Source organism: Haliotis cracherodii, unplaced genomic scaffold, assembly GCF_022045235.1.
Source record: "Haliotis cracherodii isolate W230 unplaced genomic scaffold, xgHalCrac1.p SCAF_35, whole genome shotgun sequence".
NCBI lineage: Eukaryota > Metazoa > Mollusca > Gastropoda > Lepetellida > Haliotidae > Haliotis > Haliotis cracherodii.
In genome coordinates, this window is record NW_027266292.1 from 471,744 (window position 1) to 488,763 (window position 17,020).

At 41.0% G+C, this 17,020-nt stretch overlaps 1 protein-coding gene across 2 annotated transcripts; it reads right to left on the reverse strand.

The window, feature by feature from the left end:
• Window positions 1-11,181: 11,181 nt before the first annotated feature.
• On the reverse strand, window positions 11,182-16,975 carry LOC139477758 (mitochondrial coenzyme A diphosphatase NUDT8-like). Of its 2 annotated transcripts, XM_071260166.1 has the most exons (5): window positions 16,896-16,975; window positions 16,026-16,572; window positions 15,204-15,336; window positions 13,857-13,931; window positions 11,182-11,572 (listed from the first exon to the last, which is right to left on the reverse strand). In XM_071260166.1, exons 2-5 carry the CDS (start codon window positions 16,520-16,522, stop codon window positions 11,363-11,365), a joined length of 915 nt encoding a protein of 304 aa, XP_071116267.1. In that variant the 5' UTR covers window positions 16,523-16,572; window positions 16,896-16,975; the 3' UTR covers window positions 11,182-11,362. The 2 variants fall into 2 exon arrangements, with proteins under 2 accessions (XP_071116267.1, XP_071116268.1); XM_071260167.1 differs by lacking the exon at window positions 16,896-16,975 and having other exon boundaries at window positions 15,204-15,328; window positions 16,026-16,189.
• Between the last annotated feature and the right edge of the window lie 45 nt (window positions 16,976-17,020).

The window sequence follows — 17,020 nt, forward strand, 5'->3', positions numbered from 1 at the left end:
CCCAGCCCACGTTGGAATTTACGGCAACGAAAGCGCCGATAAAGCAGCTAAATTATCTCTCAAAATACCAGAAATAAGCCTAAACCTACCCATCTCAAAATCAGAAATTAAAAGTGTAAACAAACAAAAAATAACCAAAAAATGGCATAATCAATATCAAAACTCAAATAGCCAAATCAAAAAAGTGCTCAGAACCTAAAATCCTACACCCCTCTAAAAAAATTGACAGATTAATTACAAAACTCCAAACAGGACACACTAACCTAAATAACCACCTAAAACAACTTAAAAGACACACCACAGGCAACTGCCCCCATTGCAAACAACCCGAAACCACAGAACACGCACTCATCCCCAGCACCCACTATCAAACACACAGAACCACACTACAAACCACCCTCAATCTAAATAAGGTTCCTACTCTAGATGAAATACTAAACCCTCAAAATAAACTAGAAAACTTCAAGGCCCTAGGCGTATTCCTAATCAAAACAGACCTTATTAAGCGCATCTAAAAATTAATTAATCTACCAATCCAAAATCCAATAAACATACAAACACCCACCTCACCCGGCTCCCTTAGTGCCCTCCTCCACCCACCTCGGCATTTATTCCAAATTTAAAAATTTCAAAAAATCAATATAAGCAACCCCTAAAAGCCCCCTCTTGGGTTGCACACACCACTTTCACCCTTCTCGGAATACACTAAATGGTCTGGCCAGGCCCGTGTGCGAAATACGCTGCAGTCGGAAAGCGCACGTTAAATCTTCTGTATCAGTCAGTCATTCTCTTTCATTGCATGCATGCGCTTCTAAGATCAAAGGATGTATAGTGTGAAAAGTTAACAAGTTGAACAATCGTATTTCCGGGACTTGCCGCGGATGTTTTCAAACAGATTATTAGAACTCCATTCAGCGATAATCGGTTGATTATGCAATGAGAAGCGTTATGTGCAAATGAACAACGAACAACAATACAATTATGTCTGTGTAAAACTCTCAGTATTAAAAGTGTACATCAATTTTGGGAGCCATGCGTTACCGCGCGTAGTAACCGAGGTAGCGCTTTATCGAAGAGCACAATAGCGAGGGATCACTGTAATTTCATCTCCCAATATGTGTGACATTTCTTCACCTCCCTCCCACAAAACATAAAAAGTATTATTTCCAGACGAAACACACACAACCACCTCTACCCTCCGTATAATAAATTACCAGTCCCTAAATAATGAAATAATGTTCAAATTTATAATATTTATATTTTAAAAAATAGAAGTGTCATTTTTTCCAGCCCACCCCCATTATATGAAGTTGATCACTTTTGTTGATCCGACTCTTACGCTGTGTCATTGCCCCCTTGTACAATTAATGACCAGTCAGGGGCACGGGTGGCCCAGTCGTCTAAAGCTCCGCGATTTGCTGGGCAGAGTTGCCTCCCTTGGACACGCCAGAAACCTATGATTGTGGGTTCGAATTCCAGTTTGCCTCGATTATGTTTCTAGGTTTGTCAGCACCATACCCGTGCTCGTGGGTTTCACCAAAGTGGTAAACGTCCGAGACCTGAATCACTTCGGGCTTTTCTCCCACATTAAGCTGTCACGCCGTGATATAACTGGAATACTGTTGAACGCGGCGTTAAATCCAACTCACTCACTCACTAATCACCGGTCCCTAATATAAAGATAGGTTTCTTCAACATAAATCATTTTTTACTATACTTCAGATACACAGTAAAGCCTTGTTAATCCACAGTGTGACTTTTCCATTCAATTTACCTTGATCAACAGGTATCAGACAATTCAATCTTAAAGAGTTCAAATGATTGGTTTTCATGGTGAGTGCCTTACATGTTCAGACTATCAATGTTTCATTGCAACTGACAAGTCTTTCCATACTGTTGAATTTCTGTTTACAGCTTTCTGATGACTAACCTTGGGAGTATTTTTATAAGTGTGAAAAAAATATGTTGTGTACAGTGCAGAACAAAATTTTTTTTTTTTTTGATGTAACTGACTGATCATTTGTTTTGTAATCCAAATTTATTAACAAACTGTTTATAATACTCATGAAATCCCAACTTACATACCATATTCGACGTAATAAGCGCTCTCAAAATTGGAAATAGGGGGCTCTTATTAGAATATAACTTTGTTGAGAAAAAAAAGTTGAAAGATTGAAAATTTCGTAGTTTATCCTGACAGCCCGAAATGATACAATATAAAAGTATGTGCATATCATAAATGACAGATATATTTTCCAGAATTTATTTGCCCATAATTAAGGATGCTTATAACACATGAGTGTGTATTATACACGAATAAATAAGTCTTCTGTACATTTATCAATCGGAAGGGGTGCTAATTGGGATTGTTCACTAGCCAGTATATTAGCAAATATCAGAGTGGGCACTTGTTAGAGCGTGGCGCTAATTAAGTCGAATACGGTACTTTCCATTTAATAACATATTCCAGCAAGGTTAAAAATTCATCTGATCACCCAACTCACTCACTCACACTTGATATCCTCTGGGGCCCCACCTAAGGATTTCTAAGGCAGAAGGGGGCGGTCAGGTAGCCTAGTGGTTAAAGCGTGGGCTCGCCACTTCGAAGACCTGGATGGGTACAATGTGTGAGCCCATTTCTTGTGTCCCCCGCTGTGATATTGCTGGAATATTGCTAAAAGCGGCGTAAAACCATACTCACTCACTCACTCACTCACTCACTCACTCACACTCACTCACTCACACTCACTCACTCACTCACTCAAGTTAGTATTAGGAGCAACAGTTTTCTCTACCAACAACCAACGGCCAAGAACAGGTATTAAACAGTAGATTATTTTGTAAAATCATAATACTGAAAGGTTGATTCTGTTTATTATAACAAGTGTCACACGCTAACAAGTTTCCGTATGTGTCCAATTCAGAAAATATGATGACATTTCAATTGGAAAAGAAATATCAATCAATACACGAACAGATAGATACCGATTTCAATAAAATTTCATATCAATAAAAATTTACATGTATCTTGTATCGTATTGTGAGAATTATCTACCGATGCATCGGTACAATCGGTGAATCGCGACATCCCTTATTGTGAGTCAATGTTTTTAAACATATTGTATTAACAAATCAATTTGTCGATCATTTCAATATATTTTAGTTTCAAGCAATTTAAGTAAATCATTTTAAACATATAGTATATACAAATCGCTTTGTCTATCATGTCAATATCTTTTGGTTTAAAGCAATCTTTTAAATATATTTCAGTTTTACATTACATTATAAGTAAATCATTTTAAACATATTGTATGAACAAATTGTTGTCTATCATATCAATATTTTATTGTTTAAAGAAAACATTGTGATATTTCTTGCATATAAATGCAAACTTCTCAACAGAATTTGAATTTGAAAGATTATTAACATTTACAGTGGAATCTGACTTCTGATGGACCGAAAGTTAAGTCCAGTTTAGATGGAGGTTCGGATAAGTAAGTTTATAACAGAAAATAAAGAATAGAATATACAGATAAGGGTAAAAGAAATCATTTTCTTTTTTTATTATATTCTGGAACACAAATGTGCCTGTTATTGACAAATCTGGATCAATCGGATTTCGATTTTGACAGATTCCACTGTAAGTAAGTTTTTGTGATAACTTAAAGGTACACCTACTCACATAGGGATACCTTCATTTGTACCTATCGATATTATAAGGGTAATGCTATTTTTCAGTCCATTAACATTTGCAGAAGTCCGAGGTCTTTCATTAACTGCCCGACGAAGGAGGGCAGTTGAAAAGACCGAGGGCTTCTGCAAATGATAATGCCTTGAAAAATAGCGTTAACATTATTATAGCTAAAATGGATGGAATTTGTTATCAAATAAAAAGAAAAAAAAATATCGGTTTTGAAAAATTTACTGCAATCAACGCCAATGTCACTGACCAACTTTTAGAAATATGGAAACGTCATAGAACAAACCAGATGACGTCACTATTGAACGTGACGTCACCTATCCTTATCCTATGACGTCACAGCGGGCGTGATAATGGCCCGTGGTCAAGCAATATGAGGGCATTATCAAGCTACAGTGGCCCGCTCATTTTTGATAACATGCGGGCGGTGTAATGATTAATCCATTTTAGCTATAAGATACCATGAACCCTGCTTTGATATCCAGATATCTGATGTGCTGTGGATACAGCAGGATATTTCTTGCAGCATGATGAGACAATGAATACCTTGACAGTGTTTGAAACTAAGGAGGCCCTGTGATCCTTGAGGTTTGTGTGGTATTTTTATCCTGAAAAACTAAATCGTAACATTTTATCTTTGAGTTGAAACAAGGACCCTTGACCTACAAGCTTAATTTTGAACACTGCCTTGACATCCAGAGGACATTGTGTGCGGGTAAACTCATGCTTGCAATGGTTGTCACTGTTATGACAACTGAAATACTTGACCCCGACTTGCGAAGCATCATCTGTGTGTTAGTGTTTCAATGTGGCAACCATTCTCATGACATGAGTATGTCTTCATTACACAACCCACATGCGGTGTCCATTGGCCTACATTGGTTTGTAGAGATCTACTATGAGCCGTAGAAAATATAGGAAACTGTAACATACATCATATTTACATGTCAGAATGATGAGATCTGATTGGTTCACATGATCTTGATAAAATACTATGTATCCCGCCTTGAGGGAAATATATTTTTCAGCGGGTGAATAAATCCCTTACACTCCACCACGAGCAAGACAGGCTGGATTTCTGAGAGCCACCTGCTTCGATGAAAAAAGTGCAAGCTTTTTCTGAGTCACGAAAAGTCACGTGACATAGCACAAGTTAACCTTAGGTCAATCGAACAACTGTTTTCTATCAATTTTGAATTTGCTTTAATTCTTTTACAATGTGAAATAAAAACATGTGGCCTCAGACCACAGTTACATGTCACTGTAGTTAGCAAAGAAGGAAATTAATTGTGGTCTGAGCCCATGTTGGTCAGATAAATTCGTGGCAGCAGGATCACTCGGGGTTCAAGGGATTTTATACATCCTACATTAAAAATTTAAGAAATAGAATTGTTTTTGTCATTTGTTGAAAAAGGCAGATTTGGTAAACATCTGGATCTGCTATAAATAAAAGTGGTCTTATTTTTTACTGACTGTCATTGCAGATAACTAGCTCTGAGCATGCCAACAATCACTAGCTAAGTTTAGAGTGTGTTTGAGTCAGCAGTATTGTGGGAAGCACAGGTTGCTTCATCTTCTAAGGAACCACCTCCGTGGTCTAGTGGTAGAGCGTCCGCCTGGAGAGCGGAAGGTCCGGGGTTCGATCATACTCGAAGACGTTAAAAGATGGTACTTGTTGTTACCCTGTCTTGTACTCGGCATTAAGGGGCTAAAACAAGGACTGTTCGGCTCGGAGTCAGTATACTGTGTCTGAGTGGGGTATTCATGTTAAAACTGCGGCATGGTATCTCAGTGAGCTAGCACTATAAATCGGCATCAGTCCGGACTAGTACAAGCAGCCAAACAAACACACACATGTACATGCACGTCGCTATATAAGTGCAATAATCTTGGACGCGACGTTTACCCCATTTCACCTCACCTCATCTTCTAAGGCAGTCTCTGTGCACAGTTACCTCCCTTAGATTAGGCAAAACAGAAACCTATGATCTTGGGTTTGAAGATTTGCTCAGGTGCACCTGTTGGTTTTTGTCCAGTCAATATAGTGTCAAATCCTACCAAACCCACCACAAATTGCAACAGAAATTATTTCTCCTCTTTCATGAACAGAAAACATCCCCTTTCAACATAGTAAAAATCTAGGAAAATCTAAGTTGGGGAAAATTGTTTAGTTTGGGTATGATCTTGAGGGGTAAATCAATACAAAATACAAAAAAAATGAAAAAGCTGAAAACAGATTTTTTCTGATTTCTATCAAAAAAAAAGAAGATAGAATATGAAAAGGTATAGCATAATGAAGCCTGTATTAGTAGCTTTTATTTGATATGTTACACAGTTAACATTGAATAATTTAAAAAAAATCAAATATTTATAATATTTGTATGAAAATACTAGTTATCGCCATAGTAAAGATGACTGAATTTGAAAATGTTCCCCCACTTAGATTTTCCTAGATTTTTGATAGGATGTTAAGGAAGGCTTGTTAAATATGAATCAACTAAAAACATTTCTGTTGCAATTTGTGGTGGGTCTATAGTTATTTTGACCGGACTATTTCACCAAAGTGGTTAACATCTGAGACTATTCCTCCCAAATCAAGCTGACTATATATACATGAACTCCCAACTTTGGCCTCTTGAAGACAACTTCCTGATGCAAGGGAGTTACCCCATGAAAGTCCAGTTACCACCCTTGCCGAACTTAGCTGGAATACATTTTGGCTGGACTAACGAGTCTATGCATGGACCAATCAAAATTGTGTAATGAAATCAACATTTGGTTCATAAAACATGGCGACCGCCATGAAGATTTCTGGTTTATTACAGGATTTGCAGAGCATGTGTCAATTTTCCAAATCTTTTCATGGTTTTCATCAAGGTGCTCAAATGATTTGATGTACGTTGCGATGTAAGACCCGTTTTATTACAAAAAATACCTTGGTTATCAATAAGACCATCTTGACTTGGAGCCACCATTTTGTTTGAAGAAAATGCAAGTCATGTGAGAGGTAGATTCTGATTGGTCAGTAGGAGAGATTCAGAATGGACATAGCTTGTAATCGCCACTGGTGGCGCTATGATCGAGCCACAAAATTCAAGTCTAGTTCGCCAAGGGTGGAAACTGGACTTTTGTAGTCAGCTAGCTCCCTTGCCTTGGGCAATGATTATCCGGGGTATTGGTATCTCAGTGGGCTGGCACTATAAAATCGGCATTATCCCAGACTAGCAGCCACACACATGTTCAATCAATGGCCTTCATCACTGAAAGGGTTGGGCATAACATTTGTGCCTGGGTGTACCGTAACCATGATGGCATAGGAAAGTGAAAGGTTATTAGACATGTTACAGAGCTTGGAGCATCAGAATCGGGTGGTGTGGGGTGGGGGTGTCATGGGCGTGGTTTTGGGTGTTTGTGTCAGAAGGGTGGGTGGGGGTGTCAGGAGGGTGGTTTGGTGTGTTGGTGTCATGAGGTGGGTGGGGGTGTCATAAGGTTTTTTGGGGGTGTTGGGGTCTTAATGGTTGGGGGCAGGGGTGTCATAAAGGTGGTTTGGGATGTTGGTGTTATATGCTCGGTGGAGGGGTGTCATTAGGGTGGTTTGGGGTGTTGGTGTCTGAAGGGTGGGTGGGGGTGTCAGGAGGGTGGTTTAGGGTGTTGGTGTCATGAGGTGGGTGGGTGGTGGGGGTGTCATAATGGTGGTTTGTGGTGTTGGTGTCATGAGGTGGTGGGGGTGTCATAAGGGTGGTTTGGGGTGTTTGTGTCATGAGGTGGATGGGGGTGTCATAAGGGTGGTTTGGGTGTTGGGGTCATGAGGTGGATGGGGTGTCAGGAGGGTTGGTTTGGGGTGTTGGTGTCAGAAGGGTGGGTGGGGGTGTCAGGAGGGTGGTTTGGGGTGTTGGTTTCATGAGGTAGGTGGTGGGGTGTCATAAGGGTGGTTTGGGGTGTTGGTGTCATGAGGTGGGTGGGGGTGTCATCAGGGTGGTTTTGGGGTGTTGGTATCTCAGTGGGCTGGCACTATTAAATCGGCATTATCCCAGACTAGCAGCCACACACATGTTCAATCAATGGCCTTCATCACTGAAAGCGTTGGGCATTACATTTGTGCCTGGGTGTACCGTAACCATGATGGCATAGGAAAGTGAAAGGTTATTAGACATGTTACAGAGCTTGGGGTGTCAGAATCGGGTGGTGTGGGGTGGGGGTGTCATGGGCGTGGTTTTGGGTGTTTGTGTCAGAAGGGTGGGTGGAGGTGTGAGGAGGGTGGTTTGGGGTGTTGGTTTCATGAGGTGGGTGGTGGGGTGTTATAAGGGTAGTTTGGTGTGTTGGTGTCATGAGGTGGGTGGGGGTGTCATAAAGGTGGTTTGGGGTGTTGGTGTCATGAGGTGGGTGGGGGTGTCATAAGGGTTGTTTGGGGTGTTGGTGTCATGAGGTGGGTGGTGGGGTGTCATGGGAGTTGTTTGGGGTGTTGGTATCATATAGTGGCTGGTGGGGTGTCATGAGGGTGGTTTGGGGTTTTGGTGTCATGAGATGGGTGGGTGGTGGGGGTGTCATAATGGTGGTTTGGGGTGTTGCTCTCATAAGGTGGGTGGGGGTGTCATAATGGTGGTTTGGGGTGTTGGTGTCATGAGGTGGGTGGGGGTGTCATAAGGGTGGTTTGGGGTTTTGGTGTCATGAGGTGGGTGGGGGTGTCATAAGGGTGGTTTGGGGTGTTGGTGTCATGAGGTGGTGGGGGTGTCATAAGGGTGGTTTGGGGTGTTGGTGTCATGAGGTGGTGGGGGTGTCATAAGGGTGGTTTGGGGTGTTGGTGTCATGAGGTGGGTTGGGGTGTCATAAGGGTGGTTTGGGGTGTTGTATCTTAAGGGTGGACTAGTGTGGTGTGTGTAGATGAACATCATGGCAAAATAGGAAACTCTTGTCTCCAGGGAATGAAGATTTTGATGAAACTACACAAAGTGAAGAAAAGTAACTGTTTGATGTGAAGTTCACAATTGGCTTCTTGACACTGACTTACAAACGTATGTTGACACGTGTAGACGGTAATACGTTTTGTAAAATCCGATTAACAGAGTTAAGATGTTACTCTGTGATGAATCATAATCCATTAAACTAAATAAAATAGACCGTCAATTCTTAAAGTGATCATCGAGCCATACAAAGGCACTGGAATTTGAGGGCTGGCTGGAAAGTGAGTGTAACTAAGATCGACTGCGTTGATGAGTTAGACCTCCGAGGTCCACACACTTCCGCCAGCGATGCTGGAGTGCCTGGATATCACCCGTGTAGAAGACATCCTTCTGGTGGTGCAACAAGTCCTCCACAGCAGAAATGACATCATCATCATTCGCACAATGCTTGCAGTGAGTGTGCAGTTTGCACATCTTTTGGTATGTCGCGACCTGGGATCGAACCACGGACCTTTCGGGCGGACGCAGTACCACTAGACCGTGGAGGTGGTCCTGAAGTCAGGGAGACTTTTGGGTCCCTGTATGGGTGAAGGAGTGAGTGAGTTTGGTTTTACGCCGCTTTTAGCAATATTCCAGCAATATCATGGCGGGGGACACCAGAAATGGCCTTCACACGTTGTACCCATGTCAGGAATTGAACCCGGGTCTTCGGCGTGACGAGCGGACGCTTTAACCACTAGGCTACCCGACCGCCTGCCACTATAATGAAAACCTGGAGTTCTATTTGTCATGTAATGTTTCGTTACAGAACCCACAAAACATTCCATTGAAATATTACTTTGAAACTCATGACATACTCTCTTACGCATTGTTATCAATGTATATTCAGAAACATATTACAAAATACATAAGAGGCGACTACTGGGATCGGTTGGTCAGGGTTGCTGACTTGGTCGATGCATGTTATCGTATCCCAATTGTGTGGATCGTCGCTTATGATGTCAATCACTGGATTGTCTGGTCCAGACTCGATTATTTACAGACCACCGTCATATAGCTGGATTATTGCTGAGTGTGTTGTTAAACAACAAACAAACTAATACGGTACATTGTTGAATGTCTGTATATGTGCCTTAATAAATATGTATCAAGTTAATGAGTTATAGCAGAATGACAGTATAAAAGCAACTCGCTACTTTCTTTTCTTTAGGCAAGTGAAAATAAAATCTAAGTAGCTCGACTGACTAGCTTCATTTTGTGAGCTATGGTATAGAGCACAGGCATAGATGAGATCATTCACAGTTCTTGCTATAGGTGAGGTGAGGTGAAATTGGGTTTAACGTCGCTTCCAAGATTACTGCACTTATATAGCGACGTGCATGCACGTGGGTGTATGTGGCTGCTTGTACTAGTCCGGACTGATGCAGATTAAAAGTGCTAGCCCACTGAGATGCCATGCCACAGTTTAACATGAATACCCCACTCAGACACAGTATACTGACTCCGAGCCGACAAGTCCTTCTTTAAGCCCCTTAATGCCGAGCACCAGACAGGGTAACAACAAGTACCATCTTTTAATGTCTTTTGGTATGACGCGGCCGGGGATCGAACCCCCGGACCTTCCGCCCTCTGGGCGGACTCTACCACAAGACCACGGAGACAGTCTCTTGGTACAGAAGCCCAACAATACATTCATGTTTATTTGAGTTTACCATTGTTTATTCATTACATCCCCATGATAAAAGCATACAGCATGTAAGAAGCTTTCATCACATTTAACAATACCTATAATTATCTATATTAGATATAAATATGATTCATAAATATATAATATATATGTCATTCACCATAATACAGTATCATTCGCAACAGTATTCCAAAATTGTTTTCACCTGAAACCACTTTATGTCATGCATATTAACATGCAATGGTAATAAAATGCAAGGAAAAACAACAGCACATTAATTCAGTGGAAATCCAGCATGTCTATTCCTGAGACTGGACCCGTGAATAGATCTTCAGCAACTGATGCTTGCCGCAAGAGGCGACTATGCTTGTCTTAAGAGGCTTGTCATAAGGTGAGGTGAAATGGGGTTTAACATCGCGTCCCAAGATTATTGCACTTATGTAGCGACGTGCATGTACGTGTGTGTGTGTGGCTGCTTGTACTAGTCCGGACTGATGCCGATTTATAGTGCTAGCTCACTGAGATACCATAATGCCGAGCGCCAGACAGGGTAACAACAAGTACCATCTTTTAACGTCTTTAGGTCTTGTCATAAGAGGCTTGCTGACTTGCTTGATGCATGTCATCGTATACCCAATTCAAGATTTGATTTTTTAAATCCTGACTCCTGGACTTTATGAACTAATCAGAGAACTTGTATTTAGGAGTGAGTAAGTTGGATTTAACTTTGAGCAGTATTCCAGTTATACCGCGGCGTGTCAGCCTAATGTGGTAGGAAAGCCCGAAGTGATGCAGGTCTCAGACGTTTACCACTTCAGTGAAACCCAAGAGCACGGGTATGGTGCTGACAAACCCAGAAACATAATTGTGGCGAACCGGGATTCAAACCCACAATCATAGGTTTCTAGCATGCCCAGAGACGCAACTCTGCACAGCGATGTTTTAGGAATATAGGGGCATGTTAAATGATAATTGATTAATCAATTAATATAGTCTGTATCAATAAATAGTATAGCATATATTGATAAAAAAACAAAACAGGTTAAGATATAAATAGCCTAAACAGCAATATCATCAAGACCGATGTCGGAGCTTGTGACGGTACAGTCCCGGGGCGATGATGGTAAGAGCCTGGAAGAGCACCATCGATGTCAGACCCCAGATTCTATGTTCTCCACCAAGAAACACGGGCAGGGTGTAGCCCGGACTGGTTCGAAACTGGGTCTGGCCGTTGTTTTTGGGATCACACAGTGACTTCACTGTGCGTGTGAACACCAACTCCACCTGAAATGAAGATGTGAAAGAATATCTACAGTGTAACCTAACTGTTCCATTCCAAGTTTCCACCTTTTTTTTATTAACATTTTTCTTGTTTAATGCCACACTCAGCAATATTCCAGCTGTATGATGGTGGCCTGTAAATGAAAAATGTCTGGACCTGATAATCCAGTGATTGATATTATGAGCAGTCTCATGTTGCTGATGTATGATGACACACAAACAACCAAGTAAATGAGTGAGTGAGTGAGTGAGTTTGGTTTAACGCCGCTTTTAACAGTATTCCAGTTATATCGCGCCGTGTCAGCTTAATGTGGGAGGAAAGCCCGAAGTGATGCAGGTCTCAGACGTTTACCACTTCGGTGAAACCCAAGAGCATGGGTATGGTGCTGACAAACCTAGAAACATAGTCGGGGTGAACTGGGATTCGAACCCACAATCATAGGTTTCTGGCGTGCCAAAGGGACGCAACTCTGAACAGCGAATCGCGGCGCCTTAGACGACTGGGCCACCCGTGTCCCCCCAAGTAAATGAGCCTGTGCACCCAATCTATTAAGTCACCACTACAAACAGCATAGGCTGCTGGGGACCTATTCTTGCCATGCTTGCTGTAAAAGACGATTATGCTTGTTGTAAGAGGCGACTAATGGGGTCGGGTGGTCAAGCTTGCTGACTTGGTTGATGCATGTCATCATATCCCAATTGCGTAGATCGATGCTCATGACATCAATCACTTGACTGTCTGATCCAAACTTGATTATTGACAGACTGCCGTAACATAGCCGGAATATTGCTGATTGCAGTGATAAACAACAAACAAACAATCAAAACCTACAGGGGTCCACATACACAAATCATCGTCGTGGAGTAATTTCCCTAAATTACACAAAGATATTAACATGATTAATGACAGTTTCTAGTTCAAGACTACACTCAGGACCAGTAAAACACAAGAGAATGATAAAATGAGCAATGGGGTATGATTACAAGTGACCGAGCCTGACAACTTGATCCATGTTATTGCTGTGTATGACACGGTAGCTGGGTGAGTGAGTTAAGATTTAACGTCACATCGGCAGTATTTCGGCCATATCGCGACGAGAAGTACATTAATAATACATAGATTTAGACTAAATAAAAAGCTGTCAACGAAGGATAGTACAATAACTAGGATATCACAGATTCAATTTAAAACTAGTTGAGAACATATAAAAGCCATAAGTATCAACAACACAATATAAAATGGGCTAGGAATCGTCAGTAGCTAAAGGGAGATCACCATACTAGGGACCATGGGGACCACGGTAGCTGGGGACCTTCTTTAGCCCAGAATTCCCATGGTGACATTCTACTTACAGGAGTTTCACTGTGTACTTGAGGGAAACGAAGCATACATGCTCCTTCATCATACTGGAAGCTCATATAGAAATTATTCTTACCTGAACTGTTAAGTAACGACAAAGATTTGTCTCCTGCCCATTTTAAAGATTTTTAAGTTCAATTTGCAAAATGGTACTGTGTGTCATTGATGGTTTGCACATGCAATGGTTGAACGACCAGTTTTCAAGTAGTGATGTACCGTATTCGACCCAATAAGCGCCCATGTTCCAATAAGCGCCCCCCGAATCAAAGTATGGCATTTATGATATATGTATCCAGTCTGTCAACGAAAGTTCGTTTCAACATGTTCAAGGCGTAAATAGCGGTAATCTGACCGTGGTTGCTGTTAATAACAGTGAGTTGTGCGATCTTCTGATCGCTTCACACACGATTTCGCCGAAATTAATTAAAACAATATTAAAAGGAATTTTGAATAAAATTAATGAAATAAGTTACAAACATAAGTCCAGATATTCAAAGAACACTTTTTATAGCCAGACATTGTAATTACATGAATAATTTGCGAACTTCAGTATGGATTTGTTGACATGGTATTTCCGGTGTTACGTGCTCACGGTAATGTAAAAACATCAAAACTCATTAATTCGTGTATAATGCGCACCCCCTTCTACACAGCTGTGTTTTTTTTTAAAAAAGTGCGCACTATACTCAAGAAAATATGGTAAGGCTTACTAATGAATTTACACCAATTTGACTCTGAATTGGTCCCAATAAGCGCCCACCCCTTCTGTCTTTATTTTAAGCGCCCTGGGCGCTTATTGGGTCGAATACGGTACATTAGTTTGAAAGTGATAGCAAGATGTTGGTATGACTTTTTCAGTTTTATCCTTATAAAAAATACATCTGTTGCACCTACAGCTACTTGTACCATCAAAAGTGTGACACTCACCTCATCCTCACTGAGAGTGAGCCCCTCGACGTCCACCTCACCACAATGACCGATCACTGGTGTCACTCTGTTCTCCTGAAGAGAGGTAATAACGTTGTACTTAGAAGATAATTGTATTCTGACAGTTGAATGAATGATAAACAGAAACTTGTGATGTTATCGTGTTGCATGATTACATCATCAAAGGAAATACATGGAGTGATCAAGGAATGTATTCAGGGCTGATCTGGGATTCGTACCATGATTGGTGGATCCTGGCACAAATAAGGGAGGCAACTGGGCACAACCACTTCATATGCTCAGAACACTGGCGAAGTAAACTAGAGACACTGTGGTCCCCCTCATTTCTGCCTTAATGTTGATCACATACATGAGTCACATTTCTGCTGCAGACACCTGCAATTCATTTTGTACCATGGAAACATGTCCGCAACAATAACTGGCTACCAATATTACATTTTTTGTTTGTTTGTTTGTTGTTTAACGCTGCACTCAGCAATATGACAGCGGTCTGTAAAATATTCGAGTCTGGACCAGACAATACAGTGATTGACATCATGTGCATCGATCCACGCAATTGGGATCGCTGAAATGTATCAACCAAGTCAGCGAGCCTGACCCTCCGATCCTGTTAGTCGCCTTTTACGACAAGCACAATCACCTTTTACGGCAAGCATGGGTTGCTGAAGACCAATGTCCAATATTACAACTCACTATGTACAGCTATAACCCAGTACTAAACTGACCATAACTCACTCTTGATTTGACAGTGATAACTCACTATTATTTATATAACTATCACACACTACCGATACAATGATAACTCACTATTATTGCGATAACTGTAATGGTTTTCGCCGTTTTAGAAATATTCCAGCAATATCATGGCGGGGGACACCAGAAATGGGCTTCTTACATTGTACCTGTGTGGGAAATCGAACCCAAGTCTTTGGTATGACAAGCAAGCACATTAACCATTGGCCTACCCCACTGTACACACACTACTGATATAGCTATGGCAACTGTCTATTCATTTTAGAATGATACTAACAACAGATTTAACAATGATAACTCAGTAGTGAGTATTGACATAATCATGATAATTGTTTCAAAAATTAGGTCACATTGTGTTTACTAAATCCAAACTTTTCTGATATCTGAATAACTAAAGTTTTGAGTCACAAACCTGTATCTGCATTATTTCTGTAAATGTTAGTCTTAGTATACGGACTATCTGATATTATCGGAGCAAAAGAAAGTGTACTTGACTTGACTCGTGGCTAAAGTCAAAGACGGTTCTCGTCAATCTGCAGACTAAACACAAGCCATGAAAACCTCAGTAGCTACCCTGCTTGGAAGATCCATCATGGCTCCCCATACATCTACAGTTTCCATGGTAATGCCGAGTTCCTCCCATGTTTCCCGCAGCGCAGTATGGATGACGTCCCTGTCAGTGTCATCCATCTTGCCACCTGGAAAACTAAAACACATCAACATACTGTATCTGAAGCACTTCTTCATCATCTAGAGCATGATGCAAGTTTAACTTTCTTTATCTAACTGCCTTAGATAGTCCAGTGACTCTACATTTTATGAATTCTGATTGATCGGACATACTTCACTTCAACCTCTACTTCTTTGTCTGTATATTTAAGAACTGGCTTCAATACTTTTATGGAGCATTAAAACCTGAAAAGTGAAAACAGCTGTGTACACTGTGGAAATCCAAGTTGTGGAATTACTCAAAGTGTGCTCAACATTTTTTATGTTATACCCACAGTCAATTCTCATAACTAAGTAAGTCAACAAACATAACTTTACAGACTGGTTAATTAATCATTAACATACAAAAACTGTAGACGACACAAAACTAAATCAGTTACAACGATCAGTGCAAAAATGCACTGTTATCAGCCAATCCATAATAGATAGTCAGTCGGTGGACGTAGCCTAACAGGCTTTATGTTCATGGAAACAAAAACAAATACATGCTTGGTTGGCCAGTTAAATGCCACAGAATCACATGCAATTTATTTACTTAAACATATCAGCAAAAAGAAACCCTGGGAGCTGCTACAGACATCACAGGGACAGACAATTTTTTATTTCTTGGTTTACAGATTTGGATAGTAAAAACTACAATGGGACATTCATGTTTTCACCACCTACCTGACTTGACCTCTGTGAGTGCGTAGAGAGCTTGACCTGAGGGTAAACAGGAAGGAAGGTTCTCCATTGACTGTACACAGAGGCACAAGCACTGCAGAGTGACCGGTCTGTGACCTTGACACACTGGAGGGCCTAAACCCCAAGAGATGATTTTGTACTCGTTTCTTGTTATTTTCTGAGAATACAGTGTCTAATGTTACTTCCAATTTTTTAGAAGTTGTACTAAAATACTTTCTGCAGATATGCCTTCTATTATTTTCTTGGCGAAGTGTACAAGGTCCTGTTTGTTGTCCTAGTGACGCCTGCCATACATATCTGCCTTTCTGGGAAAGGTTTGTAGCTATTGTCCTGTTACCATGGTTACTGAGATGACACTGTTTCTTGTGTGGCGCCAGTGATGCGTGATGGAAGCACCTTTGGATAATAAGCCATTGCTTTCTGATACAAGATTTTATCAAGAGGCCCTTCCATGGTGTCTGCAACTTGAGACATTCCATGTTTACATAAAGTTGCTTGACTTTTCAAGAAATGTTTATCAAGGACTATTCTGAAAATAGAGAGAATCATGATTAGCAACGGAATCAATTGGCTTAAAAAATTTTCGTGGTTCATTAGTAAGAATTGGTTTGTTTTAGCTTATCAATGACTGACTAAAGATGTTTGGAATTACAGGGATTTTCCTGGGGACTATCAGTAATAAATTTTAGGGGTCCAACTCCAAGACATAAATATGGGGGTCCCAGACTTGACTTTAACAGGAATGTTATTACCGATATCATATAACTTCACATGCTAAGATGCGACCCTTCACGTGCTAAGATGCGCTTTGATGAATACGGTTGTATATACTTGACCGAGTGGTATACTTACCCCAAATATCAGCACGTAACTGACGGAATGACGTTAGGTTCAAAGTTCCTTCGAGGTTCTCACTGAAGTGACCTTCACCTAAGTGAAGTGACCGTGACCTAGTGTCACTTCCGGTGGAGGGGAGC